This window comes from Salvia splendens, chromosome 21 (genome assembly GCF_004379255.2).
Source record: "Salvia splendens isolate huo1 chromosome 21, SspV2, whole genome shotgun sequence".
NCBI lineage: Eukaryota > Viridiplantae > Streptophyta > Magnoliopsida > Lamiales > Lamiaceae > Salvia > Salvia splendens.
The window spans coordinates 3,590,933-3,610,084 of NC_056052.1; the positions used below are offsets into that span (position 1 = coordinate 3,590,933).

Here is a 19,152-nt window from a genome sequence, read left to right on the forward strand (position 1 = left end):
TGTTGTACATATCTATATATAGGGTTTGGCGTGCTTAAAAACATTTCATAATTGAAGTATTAACTAACTGTCAAAGAATGCCGGCGCGAATTTGTATTACTATAATTTATAAGCCTAATTAAAGGCGACTTTCCCATTTATCCTTCTAATTATTTTTTTAATGATGTTTAATTAAATTAAAACTCTATTGAAGACTTGACGTATATTAATTTGACTAAGTGCAGTCTTTCACGCAAATCAAGCTAAAATCAAATAAAAGAAGAATCACTATCCATTCCTGAGCCAGACATTTCATTGCTGAGCACAAATTTTTCAATGACATATTCTCTTAAAATCAATATACAAATTATTCAAATTTACCATAATTTTACAGTTTATATAGAAAGTCATATTAATTTTCAAGCAGAAAAATAAAAAATAGAGGAATTAGTCATGGGTTTAAATTCTATCAAGAGAAAATGATATATGGATATTGACATTTGATATAGATATCAGCAATAGATATTGATATTGATAAAACAATAGATACTCGTGATTGGAGGGGATATACATATTTATCTTCTATTTTCGTATTTATTTTCAAATTATTTTTTTAATCAGGATTCGGAATAACATGATTCATTATAAGTTTCTATACAAATGATGACTATTATTAACAAGAGACATCTTAAAAACACATAACAGTACTATAGCACCCACAAGTGTCAGCCCAATGGGGTGCTGGCACGTCCAGTCGGGCTGCCGTGGTGGGTGTCGCGTCCCAGCGAGCCTTCCGCTTAGAGGGGTTGAGCCCGATTTTGCGGGACACGCCTTCCTGGTTGGTGGTGAGTCTGTGAGTTGGGAGAAGCCAGATGACATGCCTAAAATTGAGAAGTGGGGAAAATATAAAATGTAAAAATATAAATTCAATATCGAGAGTATAGTAAAGGTGTTACAAAAACCAAAATAAAGAGAGTCCATAAGGTGGGTGAGGAATGAGGAATATAAAGCAAGCAAAAAAATGAATGAGATTGAAAATATGAATGAGCATGATATGAATAATTTCAACAATCCTATTCTTCTGTTGCCTGTAAATGTCACTCCTATCTCCCAAACAATCCTCTGAAAAAACCACGTTTCCGAATCGAAGTTGTTTTGAGGTCCTTCTCTGATACATGAAAAGAAACAACATTTCGGTTTAAGTTAGTATCTAACTACAACAACAGCCTTAAATCCAATACCAAGCAGCAAGGCTAATGAATAGCGCGTTGCTCGACTAAATGTAACATGAAAAGTCACCTGTTAGTCGCCCAGCACGATACAGAGCTTCTTCTGCGATGGGTCTCCACTGCTCAGTGCACGAGTAGTTGATTCCAAGCCCAACGCTAAGCCCCCTCAACAAATGCACCGTGCGAAGAACAGAGAACAGTTCTTCTGGGAAAGCCTGTCATTGCATAGCCCCAGAAACAAGAAAACGAATGATAGTCCATAACGATCAAATGACATGCTTCCAAATAAATGAGAATAGATGTCCTACGGAAACATAACTTAAGAGAGAAATAAACAAGGCACGTAATTATGTAATATTAGATGATACATTCCTGATTGTGCCCTAAACAACTTTATAATGAGAGTTAGTCAAAAGCAGAGAATGGATGGGAAATGAGAAAAATCTAGATGTAGATAGAACTTACAGGGCGACGTAAAAATGAAGTAATTGGCTTCAAGATTGCAAGAATAACATGAAATTTAAAGTAAGTGGGAACCAATTTAATAAACTAATACGCCTACCTCAACGCCAACTTTTTTAATCGAAGATTCTTCTGCAAATGGTTGCAACATAGTTACACCAGGTGGTAGCTTTGTATCAAACATAGTTTGAGCCAATCTAAACAACTCCGTCTGCTCATCCTCACAGTTGCTTACGGTGTCTATACCGAGCTCCCTAACATCAGCATAGCCATGTTTAGTACAACCCAAACAGGTACATGAAAACATGAAAATTATCAATTATATGTAGTTTTCTCTCAATCATTAGATTAAACAACGGAAATTTATTTGAAGAATCATGTTAACAGCATGTATAATTTGCATGTCCAAAGTCTAATCCCAATACAATCCACCAACTTATTCGATATTTTAGAATAAATTTCACTGAATTTGACATGTCCGACAGAGACTCTTCTACAACATTTGTCCATAAAGCATATCAAACATGTAAGTTGATAGACTTCAAGTATCAAACTTGGCTCTGCTCTTAGAGAATATACTTCACTGGATACGATGAAACCAAAAAATAAAAATGAAAGTGTACTGGCAAAGATGTACATCCAGAGTCCAAGTAAAGTAAAACATAAAACTTTATGTACATAGGTGTGCTATTTTGACTTAAATAGCCCTGAAATATATAAAATGGAGGCAAACCATACATAATATAAGTCCTTCCCTCTTTCTCTTCCACCGTGTGTGTGTGAGAGAGAAAGAGTTCCTTGTAAATGTGTGAATTCCTGTGTTATGGTGTATTTTAGATCAGTTAGTATATATTTGTATGTAAACATTGATCAACTGCGAGAACCCTTCTTCCGATTGCTGCCCAACAGCAACCATGAGATGTTACTTAAAATGATTGGACAGAAACCATCAGGAATGGAATTTAATATCATATAATTTGGAAGTTAAGAATGGTTAGCCTCATGCTACAACATAATAGAAAAAGTAGCTCATCGTTCCAATCTTATTACATGATAGTAGACAAGGTGTGTCACCTGTAGCTTTCTGATGCCCTGATTGGATCGTGATCTGCAAGAGCAAGCACCAGACTAGCATACCCTAATCTTAATTGATTAGGAAGATCCTTCACTTGCCCATAATCAAGCAACGCCACCTAATTAGTGAAGAAAAAGTAGAGTCTCTTTGAGAGAATTGACACATATTCGCGTGGCAACTGCAGTAAATGGGATCATTCAAGGAAACGAGATAAGGCATTAACTGGAACATATTGGAATTGGATGTTGATTACCTGAGAACCTCTACAAATTAAAATATTCCCAGGATGAGGATCCGCGTGAAAGAACCCACTCTTCAATATCATTTGCCCATAAGCCAGAGTCAAACTTTTTAGGATGTTCCTGTACATTAGAAGACTTAATCAATAAGATAGAAACCTCTAGTGCTATTACCGCCGACAGAAAACCGCAACACAGCAGGGATAAGAGAACAACAGGAATTCCATGGTCAGAGATTTACAAACAGCATATCAGAATGCATCCAAAAATTTGAGATCAGAGATTCAACTTTATTGTATAACAAACAGAACAGGTCAAATTATATTTATATGGCTAGCCATATTTGGACTTCCTTACATGACACAAGAGGTGTTTTATTATATCGTAGCATCTTGAACTGTGTGACGATAATATTAAGCAGAAAGAAGCAAGTATGAACCTTAGATGAGGAGCACAAGAGTATAAAAAGTCCATTTCCACAGGTTATATACAGGAAAAAATTAACATTTGAGTAAGCACATACATTTAAAAAAAGAGATTTTCATACTCTCTGGGATGTTCTAGGAGCTTACTGCTTTGCTGCTGCCGCTACCTTACCCTCAGGATTTATGCCTCTTTTTGCTATCTCGTCTCCAAGCCTCAGAATCGGGACTCCATCAATATATTCCATTACCAGAACCCTCCTACCATTACAATTCAATAATTTCTTAATCAGATATAACCATTATTGGACGTTTGTAGTGGACTTGTGATTCCAAAATTTTAAAAGTTTTTTGGAAATTCAAATGATTAAGCACCTGGGATGAGAACATTCATGTTACTGGAAGAAGATGAAACTATCATACCTTGTGTTCATATTCCCAATCAATCGAGGCACTGAAACTGGGGACTTTTTGTTATTTTCATATAGGAAATGGCGAATTTTCTCCATCGCATCTGATTCCCTCAGAAAATTGAACTCATATCCAATCTTAGAAAACAAACAAGCAAATGTCACTGATAAAACAGAAAAAAGAGGCAAGCCGGTCTAATTCACTTGAATATAGGTGGAACTGTGGAACTAATTCCATAGGTAAACAAGCAGCATAATCTAAGCACATGTGTACTTTACATGCCTACATGGAAATGGGCACGAACAAATTTTTTTAAAGAAAATAAAGGAATTCAGAATGAATAGAAGCACAAATGAGAGAATGTACTAATCCTGGTGGCACACTGGCACTAAAGAATTGTATCCAGAAAACATTATGAGTTGCAAGTCAGTGCATGCATTATCAGAAAATAATGGGGGAAAAGGGAAAAAGGGTGCATGCAACATTAGTACCTATTACTGTTTTCCCAACTCAAGAATATTAAAATAATAGTACTAGTTTTGTATTTTCTCTATTCTTGTAAGCGGGAAAAACAAGAAAATTCATAGAGTAATACAAGTTTAGGTGAATTACTTCAAATTACTAGGAAACTTTTGTTCAACTCATTTCGAGATCTCATAAGCAAAAATGTAACTTGAAAATCTGGCATATGAATGGAACACTCATATAACTATAAATCAGCTGAGTAAATTTGGCAAGGAAATACTGGAGCACCAGATATACCTGTGTTTCCATTTCTTTAGTTACAGAGTACAGATCAAATTTTATATCTGTCTTTTGCATGTATAAGGCGAAAACTTGCAGATTGCGAATATCAGTCATCATCAGATCCTGCACACCAGGATGCTGAACCTGCAATATCACGACAAACAGACCTTAAAATACATGTCAGGTCCAAAATCTGGCAGTGAAGTTTTCTTACCTTCACAACGACATCAGTTTTATCACCTTTTAGTCTTGCTCTGTGGACCTGATTTGAAATAAATAGATAAGGCAAGTTTTGTGTGCAAGCCATCAAAATTAAAACAAGATCTAACAGCAAAATGTTCACTAAAGATAAAGACATTAACTGGAGCTTCTGAAATACACTAAAGCAGAATCAATCCCAAGAATCTAAAGCTCTTTTCATGCATAGGAGTTAGGACTACGAAAGTAAAAATGTCGTCAATTACATGCAGGAAACCTCCAGCATGTCTCAATTCTTTAAGAGCCAGTTTCCGCAGAAAAGAACTGAGAAAATTAAATCTGCATTGTACACCAATACGAAATATATATGGTTCATGCGGTATTAGGATATAGCCAATTAAGTGTACTATACATATCTTGCAATACATGTGAACAAGTGTTTTCAAGGGTCATATGATTTTTTAATAAGCAAAATTCAGATAGGATTTCCTATAAAACCAACTGTCCAGCCAAATAAGTTCTCTTAAAAATGGAATGTTATAGTAAAACATTATTGCACTCTCTTCCCCCAAATAATTAAACCAGTCATTGTGTACACATCCAAATCAACATCTCAACTACTGGAAATCTATTTTTTCACTATTTCCACTAAAAGTGTATTCTCTAGAATGGGCACATCCGCAACATGTGTCTTTGCTTCTTATTTCTACTGCAGATTTCAGTCTAAAACTATATACGCCTTCCGTAAACCAAGAAAAAGCTACTTATAGCATTCCTATTTTGAGATGGAAATAGAGTGAAAATATGGAATCTTCCATTCAGCATTATATCACTGAGTTCCAATTTTCTTCAAATCAAAGTAACATGCCGAGAATCCAACCTTTATCACAGGGTGCAAAGAAGAGTACCTGTGCAATTGATGCAGAACCAAGAGGTTCGATATCAAATCTATCAAACAGTTCATCAATACTTCGACCCAATTCCTTCTCCAACACAACCTTGACCACATTGTACGGAGTAGGTGGGGCCTGATCACACAGTGTGACTAGCCTTTTCACCCAGGCCGCAGGAGCCAAGTCTGGCTTCCCAATAATTTGAGCCACCTAAAAAATACGAAACCAGACATTAACCTCTGCCACCTAATTACACAAACTACTTGAAGCTTAAACTTCCATCTCGTACATCATTAAATCTTTCAACACTACAATCATAAATGTTTAAACAAAATATGCCAGCATCACAGTCACAAAGCACGAAACACAACACTCTTGCTTGTCAAAATTTCGACCCTAAACAGAAGGTTCAATCGAAATCTCACAAAGAATTAAGCATCCAAAACCTGAAATGTGACTGATTAACTAAAATTTAATGTAATACCTTAAGAAAAAAACCGCCGAGATCAGCACACATATTGTATATCTTATCAGCAGCAAGCTGGTGCTGATTCTCCCATATTACCTCCCTCTTCGCCGCATCTCTCTCAAAATTTACTCGCACTTGAAACACCTAATCATTCAATACAACAATTCACAAAATTTGTCACATCCTCTTCATGCTAATTTATCCAAACACTTAAAAAAACCGAATTCGACACAAATGATTGTTATTTTACAGTGAAACACCTTGTAACCAGTGTAGATATCAACAGCTCGAACCCAGAATTGGAATGAGCGCTGCCACGGTCTGAACTGAGTGGAAAGCTTTTCGCGAAATTCGTTAAAATCAAGAGGAAGCATAGTGATTTTGGGATTAAATTTGCTGGTCTTGCGTTGGCGGGTCCTCTTATATGGAGTATTAAACTATTAATGATGGGTTTTTTGTGGCGTGGGAATGTGGGGATTATTACATAAAGGTTGGTGACAGTCGCATGCAGCTCTACAATCTCTTTGTTGCTTACTCACTACAGATAGGTTGTTGAGGTTCACATCACACCTTTGGAACTTGCAGAAAATATGTGTTGTGCTACTTGTGCATGACCCAGCAAATTGATTGAAATTCAATTATTATACCATTTCCCAACTTGAAAATTAATTGAAAAAATTGTAAATCCAGATTTAGTCACTATGTCCAATGTCATATGGCTTATAAAAAATTCAAAGGTTCTTTCTCATACAAAAATAGAGTATTTTAGGATGACACTAATTTTAATTCATAATTAATAAATTGATTAAAAAGGAGAGAAAATATTTTGAAATAGTGCGGGGGATGTTGGGACCTATAAATAAAGGAAAATAAAAGAGAATAAGAAAATGTTTTCATAAATGAATATAGACTTATTTTTATGATAAAAATGAATTCAACCTATTTTTTTATGCAACTAAGGGAGTATATTGATCATATTTTTCAATCAATCCATGTTGTTTTCTGTATAGATAAAACAATAATTTTTTGTATAAATAAATCGTACTATTATTTGACAAATAGATCAACTAAATATCATTATTTTTCTGCCAATTTCACTATATATTCCTTCTTTAAATAAGTACTGTTTTTCTATACAATTACGAAATTCCATTGTTATTATTAGCAAATCATTCCTACTAGAATGCCTTCGGCTGGGGCAAAACTGTGTTGGGTAAACTTTTTATAGTGACTGGTTCCACCGCATGCATACTCCAGAAACCCCCCTCCAGCCTGGACCTACGGATTGATTACCGCTTGCCCCTACGCATATGAGGAGTTTTTTGGAGGAAACTCAGTTCGACTGACAATTGACCGAGCCAGTCAAGTCCCCCTCCACTGAACCTAGTTGACCGAGCGAGTCAAGTCCCCCTCCATTGAACCCTAAATTTCCACTATTTTTGTTACTCAGAGGGGTCGAACTCCAGACCTGTGTCATGTGTCAAAAATGTCTAAGCTCATTGCCATTAGAACAAAAATGTCAAAGATGTCTAAGCTCATTGCTGCGGCCCTTCAATGGGCTAGGTTAGTACTACTACTAGTAAGTAGGGTTTTTAATCTGTTAAATTAATCCTAATGCAAATTGATTAAGTCTCTCTCTCTCACACAAACACACGTTAAAAACACTGCCAACAATGTCAGTACAAATTTTGTGTGAAGATAGTCTCTCTCATTTACACATATATTCGGACAAACGAACCAATGATAACGGCAATTCATACGTGTTCAATCAGTATCAGTTTTAAGTTGAATTAAAGACTAATTAATTTAACACGAACGCTAAAACAAAGTCGCCTGCGTAAACAAAGGCAAATAATGATGTTGAAAACAACATTGATCGAAAAACTTCAACCATAAGTGATAGGAAGAGTAGTGGAAGGAGAAGTAGATGCAGTTTCTTTGTTATGTGAAAGAAAATTGGAATTCAAGTTTGACAATAGGAATACAATTGAGTTCAGAAATAACAAAACCTAAACATAAGCTAAGTTCAAAGATCAATCACGCGCGACAGCTTCTGGATGCGGTTCAGCAGGAAATCGCCTTGCTTGATGGTAGACTGGTAGAGAGCATTCTTTGCATCGGGACGGTTGGTTTCCAACACGCCTACAACTTTGTCTATCTTGCAATGTAGCTTCCCCGCTGCAATGAAGCGAGACAGCTCGCTACAAACCAGGCGAAACAGATTAAGATATCGTGGAGCAGCAGAGGCTTAAACATAGAAATTTACATATTTGAATCGGGAAATGAAGCGCTTACATATCAATGAAATCCACTGTCACACCAAATGATTTGGCCATAGCTTCAATGGTCACACTCTTGTAGGATTCCAAGAACTGTGAGTACACAACAGTTCTGATCTCCCTCATGTAGTAACGGAAGTGCAGGTGCAAATAGCGGTCCAACTTAATGTGCTCCGTCAAGCCAGCTGAATAACCAACATGGAGAATATAATTACACGTATAAGATTTAATACCCCCTCTGATCATAGGAATGTTGGAATAAAATCACAATGAGCAGTGGATAGAAGAGCAAGAATCTTGCTAGAAGGGGGTCCTTACCAAAAGCGGTAAAGAATGATTTATACTGGCAATCGTATAAAGAGTTCAGAAAATCTGATAAGTACGGAATTTTTCCAATGACAGTCAGGATCTCTGGGGCATCCACCACCTGCCACATATCCAACGGCAAAGAAGTTGATTAATTAACAGCATGGTGGTTGAAAGTATTCATGGAGATAGGAGAGCTTTTTGAACACATTAAATAGTTCAATTACAAAAACATCCAAAAGTTACTTAATCCTTCACACAAAACAGCCACTTTAAATGTCGATCTCCAGGCTACAGTTACATATATGGCCCGGCCATTTAGTAATGCAATTGAAACAAGGCACTACACCGATATGCCCTGATAATTAAATATTCACTACGACTTAGTCTCCATCATATTTAAGGTGCTATACCAACCAAGCAAATGCAAACAAAAACATTGCTGATGAAAAATAGAAAATCGAAGCCGCTAATCATAATACCCACTGATAATCATCATTTTTTATAAAATGAGTACAGAACCAATATTAATCGTAGTTATCAAACTAAACAAATCCTAAAAAGCATGGATTCTTTATTCATAACTTTTGGATGACAATGTAAGGTATTACTATTTCAATTTTCACAACAACAAATAATTAGCTGAGATCAAACAAACTCGGCATCAAATAACCAATACATTTTTGTGGTGGGACTTAAGAGTTATAATACAAATGAAATAGTATTGAAGCATTCAGCTCTTATGCATAATGTTATGACTATTCATAAGCATATTATGGAGAATAGTACCTCATTTTTTCAAACTTATACAAGTCCAAGTAATGTGATGCATTAGATACATACAATTTTTACTAATTCATTATGAAGAGTAACTTCATTTTCTTCTACCTATGGCTATACACTGATCAACACATTATACTAAAGGCACTAGGTTAAACATCATTGAAATTTGAAAAGGTTGAGGCAAACCAAGGCAAGTTTGTGATATAGTGAAATTAAGAGCAAGTTTGAGAAAAACAACAAACCTTTTGTTTTAGTGAAACTCTATCCAACGATATGATGCTTGTAAGACCAGTATAAAATATGAAGGTGTCATAGGTGAAGAGCTCATAAGTTGTGAAAGTTGAAATAGAATCAAGGAAGAGATCCGCTGCTTTTTTGAAGTTGCGAGTGGACATGCAATATAAACCCTCATACACCTTCAACCGGTTCTTCCTCTCCCAATCACCACCCTCTTCAAACAACCTGTAACGTTAAAAATCAAAATCAGTGGTCAACATCAGTGCACAAAAACAAACCAAGGTTTGGAATTTTTATCCAGGAGCAACATAAATCAATGCATACTTCTTAGCTTTGTCAATGCTTTTGGAGATAAGATCAAAGTCCATGTGAAAAAAACCAATCTGTAGTGTGTGGAATACCAAATCCATCTTCTGTCCAACTGCAACAGTCTTGCCCTCCGTTATTTTAAGTTGTTCAAGTGCCTTTTCCTGGATATCACAGAATGTAAAGGAGTTCATATGGAAAAAAGACCGGGAAGTAGACACATGGAGTTTATGTATGTACCTTGTCGCCAATTCGAATGTAAAACAATGATTTGGCCAAATGAGCTTCCCTAACTTCACTTTCACCCAAGTTCTCCTCTGCGTCAGCGATCCTAGATGAAATCACAGAGATAAAAGGAAATCACACTCTTAATATTTTGAACTATAGATGGTCTAGATAATATCTGTTCATAATCATATTAATGAATTTATGAGGTCACAAGAAACAATACAACGATGGTAGAACTTTTAGCAAAACGGAAGTACACTGTATTTAGAAATCCTAAGGCCTAACAACAAGGAAATGTGAAGTGATTACGTTATAAAAGGTAAGGAATACAAGTACCCAGAGCTGAGGCCCAGCACTATCTATAGGCCTTGCAGTCATTAAGTTTTTTCTCTACTTACTGTTCACAAACCAGAACGAAGCACCAAGAGCTGATGGTTGATGAGAATAACTTATTCAGTGAATTAGGACATAGTACTCCCTCCGTCCCAAGGAAGATTTTATGCAGCTTTATTTTGTGTGGTAGGTGGAGAGAATAAAGTAAGGAAGATGAAATAAAATAGAGATAAAGGGGAGTTTATTTTTGATAAACTAAAAAGGAAAGTGGGTCATCTTGGGTGGGACGGAGGGAGTACTAACAATATGAAGATTTTGAAGTAACTAAACATGAAGATATCATTAGATTCAGAAACCAACTTCTGGAGGCTCATTTCACAGAAGCAGCGCTTGCACAGTTGTACTACCAGCATAAGTTCGCCACTCATAAGAGATGACTATTAAACCTAACTCCGTAGGCAATCTTGCACTTCTCGACCCAACAGGGTATCAATTCCATAAACTGAACTCTAGAGTGGTAACCAAACGGAAAAGGTTGACTACCTAAATAATCAAAAAGTGAAATAGCAAAAGCAAAACAGAGTTTAGACCTTTAAAAGCTCATATGAGCAAATTCCACAAAACACTGACTACTGATTTATGTATCTTGCTTCCCAATTAATGCCCCAACCCAATATAGTTCCACTAACCATCTTTCCTCTCCCTTAACTGCACGAACAAGGTATTAACCACAACAACAGCCTGCTAATATTACACTCAAACATCAAGAAGGCAAACCACTGCCATTGAGTATCAGATTGCTGAGACTCAAGTCACTCGACAACAAATTAAATGAAACCATCTGAGTCAGTCTAGCTCCCATACTCAACCGGCTCATGAGAATCCTTAGTAAGCTCTGGAAATAACTTAAACATCAATCTATAGTCCAAAAGGTCACGCAATTAAAATTTATTTCGACTCTTAACACCTAAAATGCAAAAGCAACTGCTGAATTAACAAGGATTTTCAGACATCAGATTATTGCAGTAAGAAAGATACCACCAGAAATGCACATTTGAATATTGTGAGAAAATCAGCAGAGCAAATGGAAGAAATCATAGTCTTTTACATTATTAAGAAGCTAATATTTTTATCCACTGAACCATAAATCACAGAGATCCCATGACGCAACTCAATGTTAGAAGTTCGTGTAATTCAAGGAACGCAAAACTTACTTCTCTTCGAGATTCTTCAGCTCATCATCGATCTTGGAGCGCATCGAGTCAAGTGCCTTCTGATCCAAATCCAAAACCTTGCTTGCAACTAGGGTTTCGTACAACGGCGCCATATCTACCAAAACAAATCCGGTGCAATGAAGTGCCGTACAATAATAACAACAACGAATTAAGGAATTATTGGCAGAGAAAATGGTCCGATTACCGTTGGCGACGATGAAGTTGAAGACCTCATCACGGAGGCGGACTTTTTCGATATCATCGACGTCATTCTGAGTGAGAAGGAATAGATTGTTGGCGAGCAAAAGCTGTGGCTGCTGAACACCTTCTTCGCCTTCCATCGAATTTTTTCGTGCTTCCTTCTAGTCGGGAGATATGAACAAGAGTTTGCTTGAGGAGGGAGCAACACAGAGAGACAGATAGTGATCAGAGCGGAACTTCTGTTTTGGGTCTAAAAAAAAAACAAGCCTTCAAAGTCGCCATTCACAAACAACGCTTTCTCATGATTGGGCTTCACAAAATTAATGTGGACATTTTAGTTGTGGGCATATTTCAGAACTATTTTGTTATGAACTCTACAATTATTTTGGGAAAATATTACTCTAAATTCAAGTTATTCCCATTATCAACACTATTAAATATGTATATGATTCTTAGTAGTAATAGTTAATATTTATAAAAATATATGGTACTACCTTTGTATGAAGTTACTTGATGAATTGCCTATCATTGCTTGAATCATTTCCCTATTGAGCTAACAATATCTCAATTTCATATTCAACCAATTTATTCACCTTAAATGCAAAGTGGGATCATTTCATGTCATCTTCTTTTGCTAGTTTATATTTCCAACCCTACAAATCAATTTCGATCTAAAATATTTCCTGACTTGAAAACAGAGAATCTCAAAAAAGCGATAAATAACCTTTCATGTGTTTGTATCGACTATTACAAACAAGGAATTAGTGACTTAATGAGTTTAAGAAGGGAATCTTAATGGTAGTATTGGAAGTAACTGGAAACAGAGTAATGCCTTGAGCAGTTGTTGAGGAGGAGGATTCAAGTGCTCGAGAAGCTTGCAGAGCCATCTCTGCATGCAGTTGTAAACATCCCAACGCAAGCTGCATATTCGAAAACATAGTCATGCTTCCACACTGATCAAATCAAACTGCAGCACTTCTTGTGAAGCATGGTGGCTCAGCATTAAGAAAGCAGAATTAAAGATATCAGACGAATGATTCATACGAAATTTCAGCAGTGGCGTAAGCCGATATTTTCTTGCTTACCGTGTGGCATTCTCTGTCTGTATCTGACTCGGCTACTTTTAGTGCCCATCTGTGTATCCAGTCGAGCCCTTCTGAGATTTCAATATTTCCTTCAGCCACCGCAGAGGCAACGAACGAGGGATGGAGGGCCACTAGAATACACGACGCGGTGAAAAGGACAGACCTTCTCACATATGCTTCTGGATGGTGAGATATCTCCCTGTGCAATATAAGACAAAGATCCAAATCAAATCTCAAGAGCATGATAAAAACTATACGATGGTCGGCCCTCATATATAAAGAGGCCAATTAATAATTAACCCAATTGGTGGCACTCGAATAATGCCATTACCTGGATCTTAACATGTCCAGAAGAGGGGCGGCTAGAACAGAGGCTTCGGGGTGCATTGCTGCACATTTTATACAAACACCGAGCGTGTGGATGAGTTTCCCGAGGACAACGAAATCCCTTCCTAGTAAATCAACTCCGTGTCTCTTTTGATCGTGCCCCTGCATGGCCGGGAGCATAAATGCTGCAGCATATTGAGGAAAACTATTTTGAGACCATTCCAACTGGCTGTCATGTGTTGGGTGTTTGAGGCTCCATCGACGTGTCTTCCCCTTCCTAATCTGACTTGCTTTTGATGGTAACACTCTTTCATAAGAATAAGACCAGTTTAGAGGAGTTTCTGTTGAAGAAATCTCTTTCCAAGACCCTGCCCCGGGAGGACCATCATTTCTTGGCGTGAACCAAGGTTGGTCGGAGGAGGATATGAGAGTCGCTGGTCGATGTTCTGATTTCAAAATTCTAGTATTTGCAAGCTCCTGAGCGGCATCAGTCATTACATCCAAGATCATTATCCGCTGACTGGTGTCTACATTAGGTGAATAAAGCAATTTGTGCATGCTTTCAAGAGACTCGAGAGGTCTTGTGGCAATTAAACCCACCAGGGCCTTCTGTCTTCTTTCTTCTGCCGAATCTTCTTCTCCTTCGACAGTGGACTCAGAGCAACGAACCTGCACAAGAGCTTTACCCAGATCACCGGCGAGATATTTAAGCTCATCTGGTGATGCACGAATGAGCTTCTCAGCAGCATCAAGGGCCTTTTCAACCTGCAAATCATCTGCAAATATTCAGTGGTATAACTTACCAGTTATATGCAACTTGTAGGTGAACTTTACTAACACGTTACACTAGTGTAAGACATAAGAAATAGTAAGACGCGGAAGCTAGCTAATCAACCTAAGCCTCCACACTGGGTGCAACTGCTTACAGCTATCAAGATGTGTAATGTAAGAAAGTCATTTAGAAGATTGGCTAATAATCTAGAACTTACACCCTCAGCGTCATCTGATTTTCTTAATGCTCCAACTACATCTACCAACTGCGTAAACTTCCTTTTCAGATCTGCATCATCATCAGTCAAGTCGTAGGGTTGTAATGAAGAGGCGCTAGATGTCTCAGAGTCATCACTTTCGTAGTCACTCCCTTCTTGAAGAGTGTATTCATTATTTAGTTCTGCAGGATCAATAATCTCATCTGGGTCAATTATAGTAAACGCTGATTCCTTGTTCTTCTGAGATTTAGAGACATGAACCCCCTTTTCTCCACTCTTTTGAATTTCATTTCCTGATATTTGGTTAGAAGAGCTTTCTCTTTCTTGAATTTTTTCTTCACCAGGCACTGTTGCAGTGGCAGAGACCTCTCTTGGGGTTGCAAAACCAAAGTCCCAGTCAATGGTTTCTTCCTGACAACTATCGTCAAGATACAAAGGATTATCGGGGTCTATAATCTTTGAAAATACTAAAGCAATACTGCTTGCCATTTTTCGAATCAAATATACAGGGTTCTCCAATCTACCTGCAGGAAATTACAATTTTAGTGTAAATTTTAGACAAATAGACAACAAGAGTTTTAATATAGACAAAACCAAATCCTTACAACTAATTCCCTGAAGAATTAAGTGCAATGCATCTTTCGTTGCATCTAGATCTTCTTTAGTCATCTGCTGCAGGCAAAGACCTAAAGCAGCAGTTACATCTGTAAACTATGTTAAGGCGCACAAGAAGAAAGGTATAAGCATAAAAGTTTACAGAAATAATCAAAAGATTAAAAAAATTGTAAATTTCTAAAGTTGTTGCGTAGTTGAAATGATTGGAGAAACTCTCTTCTAGACCATGCTACTAAAGTGTCAAAGCTACTACCTTTAATAATTTACTAATAAGGATACAAATCTGTTGCTCAGTTGAAGATGATTGGACAAACTCTCTTCTAGACCATGCTACTATAAGATGGTGCACTGCGTCCGATAGACTTCGAGCATTATAAGATTTTGACGAAGCACTTTGAGGGGGACATTCAAGCACAGCAAAGTGAATAATCCATCTCAAGCAACAGGTGGGAAATACTTTCCAGAGCAAAAACTTCTCCATAAAAGTGAATCTGACACTCAAAGGGTTAGAGGCATTTCAGCAAACATCACAGAAAGAAAGGTCAAGACATTAATTAATCAGTTAATTTGAACGTTCAAGTGGTAGAATTGTAAGTTGGGACCACTTTATGCACCTGACAGAAGGGTGTTGTTTGTAGATCCGGCTAAAAAGAAACCACAAAATCCAGTGCCCTTCAACCTCGTTAACTTTTTGAGTAGCCAATTGACGCAAGAGTTCTTCAGCTATTCTCTCCACTGAATGAGAATCATTTACTGCCTCAATAATCTTCAGCCAGAAGCGAAAACCAGGTCTTGACTCAAATATTTCACTTAAGGCAAGATCAGAAGTTGATGACAAGACACTTCGGACTTGTTCAAGGATCTTTGGAATCATCTCCCTTAACATGATATCTGCCAGGATGTAAAAACTGTCAAAATTAGAGTTTTGCTCATGTCAGAGTATTGAGGCTACAAAAGCAGAAACTTCAGGTTTTATGAGTTTCAAAGTACCGGTAGATCCCCGACGACTAATGCGGGTAAATGCTTCTCCAATAAAAAGTATAACGCCATTCATATGGTTGTTATATGCAACATGTGACTCATCTACAAACTTCAAATCCCATTCCTCCACACCATGGAGAAGTTGACTGGTTAGGTTTTTGAAGAATAAACTGGAAATATAAAGTAACAGATTAAAACAGAGTACAAAAACAATGGAAAATATTTAACTTAAAATGGTGTTTCAACACTCTAAATATCATGTAGGCTTGATGAGAAAATTACAGATTCATGATATACTGGTAGCTTGCAGGTGTCATGCAGCTGTATATTCAATCCGTTCATTTATTTTAGCTTGTCAGCTAAATCATAGTATATTTTAAGTGAGCAGTTGTTCTGGTGATAGAAGAATGCATAATGTGTTTTAAGCGTTTTATACAAACTTTTATGCATATAAAGAAAAGACTGCATTTTGAATTCAAAATAAGGATACCGTGGGGTGAGTGAAGCTGGAGCTTCTCGTCTTGCTTTGTCTGGAATTGATGTAATCAGCTGTGAGGTTGCAGAAATGGCCTTCTTTACTTGTTCATGGCAGAGGTCTTCAAAGTGACAATTACCAGCAAACTCTCTAGTCATCTGACATACCAAATCATTGTCCAGCAGGCAAATCACAAGTAATCTATCAAAAATAGCAGAGGAAATAGAGTTAAGTAGAAAACTCATGGAACACAGTTATTGATTGGTTGAGTTCGAGCCTAGTAATTATGCTCATAGTACCAAACATACTTGTCTAGGGTACCAAGAAACATGTCAACATTAACACATGTTAGACTCACGTAATTACATATAGAACATAACATTAAGTCATATGCAGATGTACAAGCACAGCAAGTAGGCTACAGTAAATACTCCACTGATGACCTATATAGCATAACAAATTCTTCAAACAAAATTGTGATTCAAAAAACGATGCTTTGATAAGTGATACTGAGCAGCCACACAATATACAGAGACAAGTGCATGGTATATGACCAAACTGAAAATTTCAACACGAGTTAGTAGTCAATATTCACCCATTCTTTCTAAGCTGAATCCAGTGAAACATAAAAATCAAAGGTCAAAGTCAGAACACGACATGAATAACAAATACACATAAGTTCCGGAACAGTTCACAGCATTAAATGTTAAATATTTCCTCCCATCTTCTGACATGCAATAAAAACAACCTTAATCAACAAAGATTAATCAATGAAGAATATAAAACTTAATTTTCAGAACACTGGTAGAATCTCGACGAATATTTAAGACCTTGTAAGTGCCAATTAGAGAGGGGAAGCAGGACAGGAATACTTGAATATGATTTGATCCAGTAATGCAGAACTGACTTAATATTGAGTGTGAAGTGTTATTTATACAGATGTGTGCATAAAGCCTAGCAGGTAATGAAAGTGACAGTCCTTCAACAGAAAATGTCAATCACCCTCGTCAAAGATGGATATTATTATGATGGAAGAATAACTTATTACCTTTCTGCATTCGAGTTCACAGCAGTTGAATCATAACTACCACTTTCACCAGGCTGAAGACAAGGAACCACCACCTGAACTATCTCAGTGGCACACCCATCTACAAAGAATGCATCATATACAAGCTTCCTCGCGGAAGCGGGAAAGCAGGCTAGCCAGTTGGAAGCAACATCTGTAAACCATGGAAAATGCTTTTAAAAATAAAAAGGACTCATATTATGCAGAGTAAGAAAACGGGCACTTTGCTTAACTATCAAATGGCTAATCAATATTACAATTTCAACTATTTGCCATTTCTTATAAACAGAAGCTCTTCGATAAGAGTTTCCTACAAATGTAGCAAGTGGTCTACATAAAGATATACAAAAGGTAGAACTTAGAAGAGATAACATCCGTAAATAGAGCGAGAATGGAATGGAGACTAGACAACTTTAAGACAGACAAAAAAAAGCCTGCTCAGTATCAAATAAACTCAGCTCAAACTGCATCCATCATGTTTCAGCTTTTGCTTTAAACAACAAAACAGAGTTACATATACGTGCAAAAAATGTTGCTAATTAGGAGCACCACTAAGACAACTACTTTTGCAGTATGTATCAGCCAACAAACAGAACGCATATACTCTAAAACAAAAAGTACTACATTCAAACATAATTCGATTTACAAGCCCACAAGTGCATGCATATTAGAACTTTTGAATAATACAGTTTGAAGGAGATCAAATCATACCATACAACAACACTCTAGCAAATATGCGGAACCCAGATCCTTTATAGAATACACGCCACCATTCAGTTTTCTCATCTTGGCTAGGAACGTCCACAGCCCCTAACTACCCAAAAAGTAGAAGAAAAAACATTACACAATCATGGCGGGCCATCAAAAATCAACAAAACTTGGAAAAGAAAGAAAAACAGATATCCTGGTTTTCTGTATTTCTAAATTTCGATTCCACAATTGAATCCTCTGGCTTAAAAATAGGACATATACGTACCTCGTCTCGATATTTCTCATCAACACTACCTACATTTCGCAAACAAAAATTGATTTTTAATCACTATTACTACAAATTACCGATCATAAAATACACATTAGGTCAGTTAAAATACCAGAAATAGAATCGGGATTGAGGGGGAATAGGCAGACGGCCAGAGAGTGGAGAGCTATGATGACTTGGTCGACGTGCTTGGCGTCATCAATGGAGGAGATTACGTTTCCCACTCTCTCCAGTACTCTTTTCTCAAGTTCTGCCCTTTTCTTCCGGGGTGATTCTTCTCCTCCAATAGCCATGGGAAGTCTAAAGTAGTAATCACGAAAGCTACACTACGCTAAATAAGTGAATGAATTCTCGGGCAAAATTAGCTGCAACTGATTTTGATTCAAAGAGTCGCCGCCGGGATCATCGGAGAACGGCGACGGCGGGGTTGTGAACGGGAACGGACTTCCCACCTTTTCATTTTCTTCTTTGAAGTTGAAACCTCATCGAATGAAATTACACACATGAGATTTTCTGAAGCTAATTTAAGGTATAGTGTAAAAATTTAAACTTTAATTGAGAAAAAAATCATCAACTTAATGAAATTGATGACGCAAAGAATTTTATAAAAAATTTCCTATTTTT

General features: G+C 37.0%; 3 protein-coding genes across 3 annotated transcripts; all 3 read right to left on the reverse strand.

Annotated features, from left to right (window-relative positions):
* Positions 1 to 547: 547 nt before the first annotated feature.
* On the reverse strand, positions 548 to 6,708 carry LOC121783675 (uncharacterized protein slr0889-like). Its single transcript, XM_042181824.1, has 12 exons — positions 6,385 to 6,708; positions 6,140 to 6,268; positions 5,671 to 5,865; positions 4,779 to 4,826; positions 4,580 to 4,708; positions 3,830 to 3,954; positions 3,557 to 3,667; positions 2,999 to 3,107; positions 2,745 to 2,863; positions 1,771 to 1,924; positions 1,279 to 1,423; positions 548 to 1,147 (listed from the first exon to the last, which is right to left on the reverse strand). The coding sequence occupies exons 1-12, from the start codon at positions 6,496 to 6,498 to the stop codon at positions 1,083 to 1,085; spliced, it is 1,443 nt and encodes a 480-aa protein (XP_042037758.1). The 5' UTR covers positions 6,499 to 6,708; the 3' UTR covers positions 548 to 1,082.
* A 1,328-nt stretch (positions 6,709 to 8,036) lies between these two features.
* On the reverse strand, positions 8,037 to 12,247 carry LOC121783171 (26S proteasome non-ATPase regulatory subunit 6 homolog). Its single transcript, XM_042181156.1, has 8 exons — positions 12,016 to 12,247; positions 11,811 to 11,925; positions 10,276 to 10,366; positions 10,054 to 10,199; positions 9,735 to 9,954; positions 8,722 to 8,830; positions 8,420 to 8,588; positions 8,037 to 8,325 (listed from the first exon to the last, which is right to left on the reverse strand). The coding sequence occupies exons 1-8, from the start codon at positions 12,149 to 12,151 to the stop codon at positions 8,151 to 8,153; spliced, it is 1,161 nt and encodes a 386-aa protein (XP_042037090.1). The 5' UTR covers positions 12,152 to 12,247; the 3' UTR covers positions 8,037 to 8,150.
* A 468-nt stretch (positions 12,248 to 12,715) lies between these two features.
* Positions 12,716 to 19,096, reverse strand: LOC121783169 (telomere length regulation protein TEL2 homolog). The gene is made up of 13 exons (XM_042181153.1): positions 18,641 to 19,096; positions 18,526 to 18,554; positions 18,261 to 18,363; positions 17,532 to 17,703; positions 16,499 to 16,684; positions 16,018 to 16,178; positions 15,642 to 15,918; positions 15,307 to 15,518; positions 15,018 to 15,116; positions 14,413 to 14,936; positions 13,428 to 14,188; positions 13,097 to 13,295; positions 12,716 to 12,931 (listed from the first exon to the last, which is right to left on the reverse strand). The coding sequence occupies exons 1-13, from the start codon at positions 18,819 to 18,821 to the stop codon at positions 12,773 to 12,775; spliced, it is 3,063 nt and encodes a 1,020-aa protein (XP_042037087.1). The 5' UTR covers positions 18,822 to 19,096; the 3' UTR covers positions 12,716 to 12,772.
* Positions 19,097 to 19,152: the final 56 nt, after the last annotated feature.